This window comes from Montipora capricornis, chromosome 14 (genome assembly GCF_036669925.1).
Source record: "Montipora capricornis isolate CH-2021 chromosome 14, ASM3666992v2, whole genome shotgun sequence".
In the NCBI taxonomy this organism is placed as follows: domain Eukaryota; kingdom Metazoa; phylum Cnidaria; class Anthozoa; order Scleractinia; family Acroporidae; genus Montipora; species Montipora capricornis.
Genome location: NC_090896.1, coordinates 10,480,305 through 10,492,804, shown reverse-complemented (window position 1 = coordinate 10,492,804; position 12,500 = coordinate 10,480,305). Strand labels below are relative to the sequence as shown.

The window sequence follows — 12,500 nt, the reverse complement described above, 5'->3', positions numbered from 1 at the left end:
AAATGGCTTGCATATATACCAGGATACTTCATCCACATTGTGTGACGTGAACGAGACGGAATAATCGCGAAAGAGGTGATTTTTGACGAGACGTTTTCGTCGACGTCGCCGTCATAGACCTTTAAGTCGCCATTGTAACTAGTGGTCAGAGCCGGATTTGAGCCTTTCTAATTAACCCTCTCGTTGTTGATTAAGCAGGGATTTGGGGCAGTGGAGGGTGCATCATGTTGGCTTCAAACTAAGGAAGCCGTTGCTGGTTCTCTTGATGCTACTGAAAAAGCTGACATTTAATTTGATTTTAAATTGATTTGAAAATTGGAAACTCCTACTAGTAGGTCGCTTTATTTAAATAGATTCATAAAGTCCAGCCAGTGCTGAACAAAAGCACGCCAAAAGGCATTTTTTTGGGCCAATACAAGAACATTTAAAACACAAACAGGGTAGTCAAGGGCTCCTGAAAGGGTCGAGAAGACAAGAATAATGGAACAAGCATCGATGTACTTGAAGCAACTCACTTTAAAAAAATCTGGAGCTAAAGGGATTGATTTGAACAGCAAATAACTAAAACCATTATCATTATCGTCATCATCATTGTCATCACCATCGTTATCGTCATTACCATCGTCATCGTCATCGTCATCGTCATCGCCATCGTCATCATCGTCATCAATTTCTTCATCGTGATCAACGTCATCGTCATCAACATCGTCACCGTCATCATCGTCATCATTTTCATAGTCATCATCGTCATCAATTGCTTCATCGTCATCAACGTCATCGTCATCAAAATCGTCACCGTCATCATCGTCTTCATTTTCATAGTCATCACCGTCATCGTCATCGTCTCACCATCGTCACCGTCATCTGACATCTTCATGTTCATCGTCATCGTCATCGTCATCGTCTCACCATCGTCATCGTCATTATCGTCATCCTCGTCATCACCATCGTCATCGTCATCTTCATCATCATCGTCATCATCACTCTTTGTAATTCTTGTCTTTTTGATTTTCTCATATATAGATACCAAGTAACGATAAATTTGCATTGGAGATAGTCACGTACGTCGGAACATCCTTCTCGCTCCTTGGAGAGGTTATCTCCATATCGGTTTACCTCTTCCTTCTGTAAGTCATCAATATTTTTGTAACCGATGAGATGGCCTGAAATCACGTGCCATGATCATGGCCCCTCGTTACGAAGAGAAGAGGGTCAGAAAATAATCAAAATAAATTTATAGAAGGAAATGTTTTTAAATAAAATAACCAACAAAATAAGTAGGACTCTCTAATCATTTTTCAGACAAGGAAAAACACTCTCAGGTTTGCTAATAAAACTAGCAAATGTTTCGCGTTGTGTAAAGTATTATTGCCGTGCTCGTAGCCATCAAAAGATCCTCAGGATTTAATACTTTACTTAACTTGTATAAATGGAATCATGCAATTGCTAGTGATGTCATGCTCTCTATTTCAATCGAAAAACGAGATGACCGTTAGTATGCTGTGATGATTATTATTGAGAGTAGCTCCGTCCAAAATGTTTTTTAAAGTATCAGCGTGATTATAGTATATTCGCGCACAGTTGTAGGCGAGTTAGATGAGTTATATGGAATCCAATCTCGTCCCAAGAGTCTGCATTTCTTTTGGTCAGCACCAAAAGCACGGACGCTGGCCACTTCCAATTTATGCGCAGTCGTAGTGAAGGTCCATTTTTGTAACCGTTGACAAGCACAAATTTCTGAACGTGTGTAGACGATCCGGAAGTCCACGATTTGCGGACTTCCTGCTTTAGAAGCGGCCAGAGTGTTCTTGGTGCTGAGCAAAAGAAAAGCGGACTTTGGGGACGAGATTGGATGGAATCGAGTTTGCAAAAGCCGATTCTTTGCTTTGGTTGTGTCAATGCACATGCACTAGCTAATTAGCATTAAAGCATTAAATTTCACATGCTGGAAGAACTGACGGTTGCATCAGTGTACCAGTTCAAGATCAGAGATCGGTGCCTATAATGGCTTTGGATACCCTCGTGAAACACAGATAAAAATGATTATTAGCCTGTACTAACTTGTGTCCTCTATTTTTTGGCAAGGAATGTAAAATCGATGCAGACCCATATACGCTTGAATATGGTGGTTTGTCTGGCTATAGCTCAGGTGGTATTTTTGACTGGTATAACTGCCATAGAGCAAAAGGTAACGTTCCCGATATTTGAAGGCCTGATGCTTCAAATTCACTACACAGACAAATGCAATCCCTTAAGTTTATTTTTGTTTCTTTCGGCCTCGCACTGGCGGCTGCCATGAACAATCTAACTAACCGATTACCCGATTACCTGTGACACTGCCGGACACGAAAAATAAAAAAAAACCCATTTGAGGAAAAAAATTGGGAAGGTATTACCCGAACCAATGCAGTGCCACAAACCCTCAGGGGTTTAAAGAGTTTCTTGTTACAGAACAATAACGATATATAAAAAAAAAACACAAAAGTTAAAGAGACTGATGCAGGCCTAGAACGGCTCACCACGTGACGAGCTAACACTTCATAGACAGCATGATACCCATCATGCATTACACCAATGGTACCCATACCCTTCTGTTTCCGTGCCGTAGAAATATAAATTTCTGCCTTATTCGCACGCTCAACCGTCAGAAATTACATATTCCAATTGCTTACAATGTTTAGCCAGCGAAACAAGCGTTCCACTGCAAACCTCTCAGCCCTCTGTACGCACTTAACATAGGGCAAGAGTTTAGCCCCAATTCTCTCGCGGCCAGAAAACGCATCGATCGCAAAGGAACTAACGCCACGCAGGGTAATGGTAGGTTTAAGTCTGCCCAAAATTTCGTCTTTAATGCGGCATAAAACTTAGTAAACTAAGCAGTTATTTCACCCACAGCCCTTCTTGCGAGACTGAGGTATACACACATAAATAGTAAATAAATAAATAAATAGTACATAAATAAATAACTGCATTTCAAAATAGTTTTTTTTTTTGCTGTTATCTCAGGGGTACCTTCATGCCTTTTAATAGGCTGGCTAGGGTTGCTGCCGGGAAGCATAGTTAGCGCTAACCAATGTTAGATACCATGTAAACCTAATGGTTTTGATAGCACTGAACAAATGGTTAGCACCAATCACGCTTTTCGGAGCAACTGGCCCTTGAAATGCAAACAACTGACCACAATTTTTCATATATAACTTTGTTAATTTCACTTTTAAAACTGAGTGAATTTAACGCGACTTCCCCTGAAAAAAAGGAAAAAGTGATTGACTTGAAGTCAGGGGTAGTTGAAATTCAACTCGTACTGCCGTGTTTAATTTTTTTTTCCTTTTTTTTTTCTCTCTTGTCAGACTTTGTGTCTATCTGTTGCCATCGCGATTAATTACTTTTATCTCGTTGCGTTTGGGTGGATGGTCATGGAAGGAGTTATGCTATACTTGAAAGTTGTCAATGTATTCAACGTGAACACAAGCAGAAAGTATTTTATGGATTTGCTTGGGGTAATAATACAATAATACATCTAATGGTTGTTTCAACGAGTATTCTAGAACCTCGCGTTGTTCTTTTTCCTATTCCTTAACAATGGATTTGTCCCAAGTTGAAAAGACAAGTCGTGTCTTCCATGTTGTTTCCCGTTCGTCGGTTTTACCGAATGGACAATTCATGGTCATTGGCGTAAGTGACCGATCACAGCAAACTGTGTATTATAAAACTATGTACATCCCACTACATTGGCTCTGTAGGCAGAGCCCCATTAGGCAATCCTGTGCAGTAGGTTCCAACATCAAACCATAAATGGGCTAGCCCTTCAAGTCTAAACAGAACAGAGCTTTAGAGTACACACTGAAAGATTCATGGTACTGAAGGCCAGAAATGTGCGGTGGTATTAGGTGCACTCTGGTTTTGTTAAGCGTTACGAAGAGTCCCCCTTGCGACTCTCCTCCATGCATTTTTACCCGACTTGTATATTGAAATACAGACCATAACATCGCTTAAATTTCTTGTGCCAAGAGTAGCCAAATATAAGTCCTTGCCCCACCAAACAACCAGTTGTAAACAGTTCGTTTTATGATGAAGAATTCAGAATGCACGTCATTATTTGCACTTCTGGATTTCAATGAAACTTCACAATTGTGATTCCATGAGAGATTTTCGTTAATTTTCTTCCGTTTTCCCTTTTCAGGATTTCCAACTCTTCTGGTTACTTGCGCTGTTGCTGTAAATACTCTGATCCACGGAAGTATGAACACTAGCATGCGAGAAGATGTGTAAGTGACATAGAAAATGTAAAACCTTACGGATGACAATTTTCAACTTAGGTTAATGCATTTCTCGTGCTCTTGGTTCACTAAATCTCGGTTATCAGCTCATATACCTTAGTTCAGTTGACCTTATATGGCAATTGATTGCGCTAAGCGTTGCTAAGCTTTTTTTTTCCCGCTGGAAAGCGAAATTTCTCTCTGAATGAAGCAAAAAAAAAAAAAAAAAAAGGAAAGAAAACCTTTTTGTGGAAAGTTTGCATCGATTCCGACGTTTAGAAGCACGCGAAAAGGAAAAAAATGTTTTAGTGATGAGCCTGAAAGGTATTACCCAACATCACATCTTCATCAAGTTTTTTCGATTTCGCTCGGATTTTCTTGCTTTTTTCGCTCATATTTCGTACTTCCAAACTTTTCGAGTTTAAGGAACTTGATAAAACAATTATTCCATTCGGAATTGTTGGATATGAGACTGGTTATAGCCAACTCGGCGCTACGCGACTCGTTGGCTATTTACCATCTCGTATCTAGCGCGCGCTCATGGAATAATTGTTAAATATCTCTCTGGGCTACTCTTCATTAAAAAGGCGTCAAGTGGTCTATATTATCAGAAAGAGAAAACTTAATTATTTTTTTGCTGATTCCAAATCAAGAAGAACGAATATATCCGGTTTGTTAGTTCTCTACTCTGCTTTGAGAGGGTTCTCTCCAGGTACCTAGTTCAAGTTCAATTTTATTGTTTAGCATCAATACAGAGAACAAAGTGCTTAAAACATTAAAAAGCTAATGGCGAGGAAGCCCAAGGGAAACCACAGGACTTATAAGAGATAGGCTCCCTAAATCATTAATATAAGAAGTCTTAACAGAAGTATACATGTCAAATCATAGATAAAACTACTAAACAGTGAAACAATAAAATATACTAGATAACTTTATTAAGCATAGATTAGGCTAAAAAATGTAAAGCAAACAGGGAAATGATTATAGTTATGATAAGAGGAATACTTTCAGTTCACGGGAATGGAAGCGATACTTGTTGCCTACGAATACAGTTGCTTTGATTTCTGTACAGACTGGCCGCAATTTGTACCCGTCGCCAAATGCAGTTTACACTTAAATAAAGTTTATGATTGTTATTATTAGCCGTAGGCTGTTTCCGGTGAAATCATTCGAACGAGTTGTGAACAGAGGACAAATGAAGATTGTGCATGGTTAACATTACGTGCAACAGCACCGTTCTCGCTTTAACGTTTTAGGGGTTTCACAAGCAATCCATCTATATGAACTATGACCAAAACGAGTGGACAATTTATACACTGAGATTACCATGTCATGCGCGCAGGTGACCTCAGCCCTGTGCACAGTACGAATTCAAATTACATCTGCACCGGTATCCATAACGCTACTAAACGAAATCCAGTCAAACGCGGAAAGCGAGAGGTTACATTTACTATCTTCTTACTTTTCGAAGCAGTTGAAAGAAGAGGCTGTCCAAAAAGACAAAGCTTAAGTCCTCAAATTGACATGAATTGAGTTTAATCTGGTGTGATGTTCCTGTTTTCTAGTTGTTGGTTTTCATTCTCGTATGGATTTGTGTGGGCCTTTGTTGGACCAGTGCTGGTTGCCTGTTTGGTGAGTAAATTTGTTTACGACAAAAATTCAACTTTCATAATAACAACAATTTTAATCATCCAAGGAGGACGAGTGCTTAATCTGAGTTCCAACGTCCCATGAAACATCATCCCAAGCTTTCATTTCCTTCATTGATACCTTGGGGTCAGTAACGAGGATCTCCCAGGATGGGTGGGGAGGGGGAAAGGGGGTTGAAAGAAAGTCTTTGTTTCCTTGTTCCCTTTAAAAATTCCTTGGGTTTCCTTAATTGTTCCCAAAATTAATTCCAATCTTGTTCTCAGTTTTTTCATCCCTAACTAAGATAGTTTACATGTATGTTCTCTTGTTCCCTAAGATATTATCTATTTGTTGCCCTGTTCCCCAGTTCAATTTAGCCATGTTCACTTGTTCCCCAAAACCCCTGGGAGAGATAACACAAAACAGCTTCTTTTGTTCACAGGGGGATGACATTTAAGTTCAACTGGAAAATTCACCAATGATTATTTGCCTTGCAATACTTTCATAAAGGCTACCATTACCAAATATTGTTGTGTTGAAATTATAAGTCAAGGAACTGGCAAAATAATTTGTACAATACTACATAGTGGCTCATGATGGCAACAAATTTTCTGTATCCAATGATCACATCACATGTAAGAGATGTGTAACGAAAAAGAAGTACAAGATACTAACAGAAATACCTTACTCTCCTTTTTTCATATCCTTTTCTTACCCCCTGTAACCACAGCTGTTAAATGAATAAATAAACAAATAAATAATTAAATGTCTAAATAAGCTATGAATGAATGACGATGATGAAGTCATATATATGCCATCCCAATTTCACAAGTAGAAGATGAACATTAAAGATAATTATAATGAAAGATGAACCAGAAAGGATCCTAAACACTGACAATAGCCCATTTTACAGTTCTGTGCTGTTACCAGGCCTTTGAATAAAAACGAAACTGGAGTTGACAGTTGCTTTAATACAAACCTCATTGCTTTTCTTACATAAATCATATTGCTATAACTCTAACGAGTTTCTATTTACGTAAGAAAAGCTGCGAGGTTTTGTATCAAAGTAAGGTCACCTCCAGCCTCACTTTTATTCAAAGGCCTGGTAACTGAGCACAGAACTATAGAATGGTCTGTTGGTTGAGGGTCAAATTCCCAGTCTCTGACAAAGACAGTTGATAAGTGATGGTCCAGAAAATCGGTGACTTACTAGTGATTAGGTAGATGATAGATTGATGGAAATGGAGAGGAGTGCAATTAATTATAGCTAATCCAAAATCGTACAAGGCAAAGTTCAAAGTAGCGAAAACAAAAAGTGAATAGCAAATAATTTCTTTGAGGACAATGCTCTGTTTACACCAAAATGTTACGAAAATGGAACAAGCTTTCCAAAAACACAACTTAAAGACGAATTTTCCTAAATGAATGTTGTCTTTTCGAAGTAATGCAATGTCTATAACAAGAAAGTTTTCAAAAGACATGAACGCATAAGCTTCCAAGCTGCTTGGTTAAAAACAATGAATTACCTTTAGATTAACTAATACTGACAAGCTCAAATAAAAATACATCCCGGATCCCTGACAGTAGTATCCCAATTCCGTCTTGGACATGTCTGCATTCACAAAAGCGCAGAAAAATTAAACTTACAAGAAGGGCATCGTCTCCCCAGATCTGTCCAGAAAAAGGTAACGAATATTCGCAAGACGATTTCTATAAGCGACACGATGTGTCCCCTTGCTGTTTCGTATCAATCGTGGCAATTACGTCACAAAGTTTCCCTAAATAATGCGTCCAAAGGCTAAACAGTTCCACTTATCCTGAGCTAAAATAACGTTGACCTTTACCCTTACCTACTGTCGGAGATAAGCAGCAAATGCTTGGACTCAAAGGGGCAATTTGTGTTGAATGTCAAAACCTCCCAGGGGTTTCGGGGAACAAGGTAACATGGCTTATTTGAACTGGGGAACATGCGAACAATGACAAAGTAACCTAGGGAACAAAGAAGTATAAACAATTTTAGGGATCGAAAAGCTGGGAAAAAGTTTGAAAGTAATTTCGTAGACAAGGGAACACAAACAATTTTTTAAAGGGGAGATTTGAATTGGGTACAAACATTGAGTTAGCTGATTAGGTCTACTTTACCGCGAAAACTTAGTTATGGTGCATTTTCACTCACGAAAAAAAGTATTTGAACTATTTGAAAAAAAATAGAGTTCAATTCCCGGAGGATTAGTTTGGTACACCAACATGGACGCCATTTCTTTGCTTTGGAACACGAACATGGCCACCGTGACGTCATGTGAAAACGCTCAATTAGAAAAATGGACACTTTTTTGATGCTGATGAAGTCAAACCGGATACCAGATTCTTATTCTTGGTTGATGAACTCTTGACTATGGCAATTCATTTACACTTTTTGTTATTCTATTATGTGCATTTGCCAAGCGTTGCCTGTAATTACTAGTTTTCTGGTGACTTTAGTTCAATTTAGCAATCCTATCATGTGTAGTTGTGGAGATTTTGAAGTTGAAAGATATGCCTGGTACCACTGATACGAACACTATTAGGTAAGATGTAATTTTACGCCACTCTATTAATTTCATGACCGTTATCTTCAACACATTGCGGCTTACGCCGGTACAAGCTGTTATTTAGCTGCCTGCCTCAGCTACTGTTATTGCATGGAAGAGACGACGACACCGGTTCATATAAACTCAACGTTTTAATGTCTTCAACAACTTCAACTCGTGTTCCTCTCGCTTTACATCCCATAATACTCTAGCCTCGGGTCCAATCTCCTAACAGCAACCAATGGAAACAGGAAATCCTTCTCAACAGTTAACTCAGTATTATTTAGGATAACAAGAGCTGATCCCTGACACAAGAACAAATTTTAAAATCTAATTTAAATAATTACAGTCAAGAACAACATTTTATTGCTATTCTCATTATCATTAAAATTGTCGTGGTCATCGTAATGATCGTCACATTATTATTATTATTATTATTATTATTATTATTATTATTATTATTAGATTAACATTATTATTCACTGTCTCTGAGCTAATAACCAGTTTGGTCTGTATCCTGCTCATCTGGTCGTTATAACTTCAGATGGACGGTAACATCTAAATCTGCAGTACCCCGATGTTGAATCGTATGTCCTGATGACTGTAAAGGGGCTAGGTCACGCTATTTTAGGTAATTTTGTTTCATTTTGTTAATTATGAGCTCGAAACGTCAAATTGGTAGAGCAAGAGTCTTTCATTTGCAAAATCACGGTCACATAACAACTGAGAATGATTTTCCAGCTGTGTAAATGACATTTTGATATAGACTGATATAAATTTGAAAAAAGGTAGGCCGACGTTTTTCAAATTTACCCAAATTCAATCCATTTCAAGCCTCTCAGTTTTGTCCATCCGTGTCCCTTCATGGCTTCCCTGTGTTTTTGTTAGAGTTCGTCTATAGTTTTGAACAGTTATTTAGATATTTTAGTTAATTCTATGACCCATTCGATCAGTGCTGAAATTGCCTAAAATTGCGTGACCTAGCCCCTTTAATAACAGGGCAATTTAAGCGGCATTTATCTCACTGCTCCTATCACTACGAGGATAACTTTTGTCAATGCGTTCCATATCGTTTTCATCTGAAGTCTAGGTTCGCATACTTATCAAATTATCATGATGCTGAAGATGATGGTAGTTATTTGTTATCATTATTCGTCAGGCCTCGGTTGTTCAAAGGTGGATAGCATTATCCACCGGATTAATTGCTATCAGAAACCCATAAGGGTTGAAACGTGTAATGCGCGTTCACAGCTTCCGAATATTCAGTGCGATCTGATTGGTTGAATGTTTCAGTGCTAAGTACCATATTTGGAAACCCCTCGCTCTAGTTGTTCCAAATAAGGTACTTAGCAAATTAAATAATCAGAAGCTTGGTTCCCAGCACACAAGGGACCGTTACACGTTTTCAACTCTTATGGGTTTCTTTTACTATCCAGTGGTTAAACTTTTAATAGCAAAACAAAGTGAGTTATCCATGGATTAATTATTTACCCAGTGGATTGCGCTGTCCTTTCTTCGAACGACTAGAGCCAGTTAAACAAGAAAATGTTTTAGATGAAAAAAAAAGCATATATTTTAGGTTAATTTTCTCAAATACTGTAAATTCTTCCTTTGAATTTATGTACTTTGGCTTTCTAGGCAGAGCCTTAAAGCATGCGCAGTTCTATCTCCGCTGCTAGGATTTACATGGATGTTTGGAGTTCTAACCGTCAGTACCACAGCAGGCTTGGTTTTCCAATATATTTTTACTATTCTTAATTCTTTTCAGGTACAAACATTCATTCATAGTATATTTGTCTGTGCTTTCCCTTCGGGATAACTCTGATAAGCTCTTTTTTTCCCAATGTGACTTTGCATCTCGTCTTTTATCCGAGCTCTGCTTTTCGTTTTTTTTTTTCTGTTGCCTTAAATCAGGACTTCATCAAAGAAAAACCTTTATCTTCCATACTTGGCCAAGGAGTCAATATTCTCCAGAGTAGATTTATTTATAGAACGCTGTTGCAGAAGCCAATCTCCCTTGGGAGATTCAGCACGCCCACTGTTGTAAAAGCCAATCAAAACAAAGCTATCTCAGCGTCAAGGGAAATATAATACTTTTCGCGGGAAAAACCTGCTCCTGAAAATAAATTTACTCAGGAAAGGGTTGACTCAAGGAATTACTGGAAATAGAGGCTGCTCTTGATGAACTCCTCCTCAAGGACTGGCCTACTAATTCAAAGGTATTGTTTCGCAGTTATGAACATGCGGGAAAAGCAGTTCTTAACAAGTATTATTGAAATCCAAAAAGAAAATTGGGGGTAACCACGCATTTTTCAAAGAGAATTAATAGACAATATCGTAAAAAGCTTTAAAATACAAATTTAAAAAAAACTCATTAATAATTTATGAGCCTAACAGCCTATCAAAACATCGATAAAACGTCACGTGTATGAGCTTTATATCCTGATAAAACACTCCTCGTTAGTAGTCTTTATGTAAAGAATACTAATTAGGCATAGCTTGTTTTTCTTGTATGCTAATATTCACCTCTCACAATTTGAACCATTATTTTGAATCCAGAGGGACACGCTCTTTTTGGAATGTTTTTTAAGCCGTTCAAAAAACTCGCAGCACGTATTTTATCAAGTCTAAACGCACTCGGCTACGCCTCGTGTTTTGAAACCCCGACAAAACACAGCTGCTCGCTTTTTAAACATTACGCAATGTATGGCGGTCTCTTTCAAATTGACAGCTTAATTATCTCTGAAAAATGCATGGTTTACCCCAATTTGTTTTGATAACAAGAGCTTTTGCTAAGCTCTCCTTTCTCCGCAAATTTTTAAACCGCGCAAAATATCCCTGTATTCGTAAGCACCACCAATAGGAAACCCTAGTCATCTTAAGATGCGCAGAACGTATGCGCAATAGCGATTGCACCGTCCTTAAAGTGCACCTAACCCCCCATATTTTAATTGGAGTAAATGATTTACCATATTTTTATAGTACATTGGTGAAAAAAATTATTAGATTTGCTCAAATCTAGTATCTTTTATGGCCCCTCAAAGTTTGAAAAATCGCACCTAAATGGCAGCCATCTTGGTTCAAGTCCGAGTAACGGGAGGATTGGGGCTAGTAGTTGCTATGACGTAGAAAGGAGAACGAGTGTGTTGACAAAGTTCACATAGTTCGCATATGGTCCACTGTTGTAGTCCAGAAAATGCCAAAGAGATGTATTGCTGCTGGTTGCAACAACGTGAGAAATTTAAAAGAAGGTATTTCTCTTCATAAGTTGCCATTCTACAACGACGATCGTAAGAAGCCAAGAAAAGAAGGAAGAAAGGGTCGATTTTGTTCGACTGAAGCGAGCGAAATGGCACCATCGCAATCTTCAGTGCCATGTTCCGAACATTCAAAGCGTGAAGATTTTGTTCGTTCAGCTGATCTGGGCGATGAACAAAACCTTGACAATTCCAATAATGGCTTAGGACGGACGATTTTGGAGTGTGTGTTTTTCATTCAGTGCTGTTAAAAGAAAAGAATTCCAAAAGCTAACAGAAGAATGCTGTGAAAATATTAAACAACACCGGAAGCACTCTCACGCGGTTTTCCTTTCTACGTCACAGCTCGACTCGCCCCAGGTCGCGGACTTGAACCAAATGGTTGTCAACTTCTACTAGACATAGAAAATCGAGAATTCACCCAAATCGAAAATTCTTTCCCCAATTAACTTCACACAGTATGGAGATTTATTCAAGCTACAATTATATTTTGGGGTTAGGTGCACTTTAAAATATTAACTCTAGAGATTGCCTGTCGCCACAGATTGCAAACTAGTCCGGGCAGACTCTCTTACTCCTTTTTCGTTCATCAAGTAAAAACGGCGAAACCGATTACATGATTAAGCTGACTTAAAGGCCCACCTCTAAACGAAAGGCATTGCAAGCTGTGGAACATTTTCATATGAAAAAAACCCGCCAAAGCTGAAATTCGTCCAATCAGATCGCTGCAATAGGCATGCGAATTTCCACAACGAAAACAAACGGTCGAAAAGCCTGTCGGTTCA

At 38.5% G+C, this 12,500-nt stretch overlaps 1 protein-coding gene across 1 annotated transcript in view; it reads left to right on the top strand.

Moving 5' to 3' along the window:
• Positions 1–12,500, top strand: part of LOC138033007 (adhesion G protein-coupled receptor L1-like) — a 27,295-nt gene that overhangs the window by 14,442 nt on the left and 353 nt on the right. The window contains exons 10-16 of the mRNA XM_068880741.1: positions 1,024–1,127; positions 2,086–2,188; positions 3,351–3,500; positions 4,184–4,268; positions 5,825–5,891; positions 8,370–8,455; positions 10,097–10,226. Coding sequence (XP_068736842.1) covers positions 1,024–1,127; positions 2,086–2,188; positions 3,351–3,500; positions 4,184–4,222 — 396 coding nt within the window. The 3' untranslated portion in view covers positions 4,223–4,268; positions 5,825–5,891; positions 8,370–8,455; positions 10,097–10,226. The remainder of the gene's footprint in view (positions 1–1,023; positions 1,128–2,085; positions 2,189–3,350; positions 3,501–4,183; positions 4,269–5,824; positions 5,892–8,369; positions 8,456–10,096; positions 10,227–12,500) is intronic.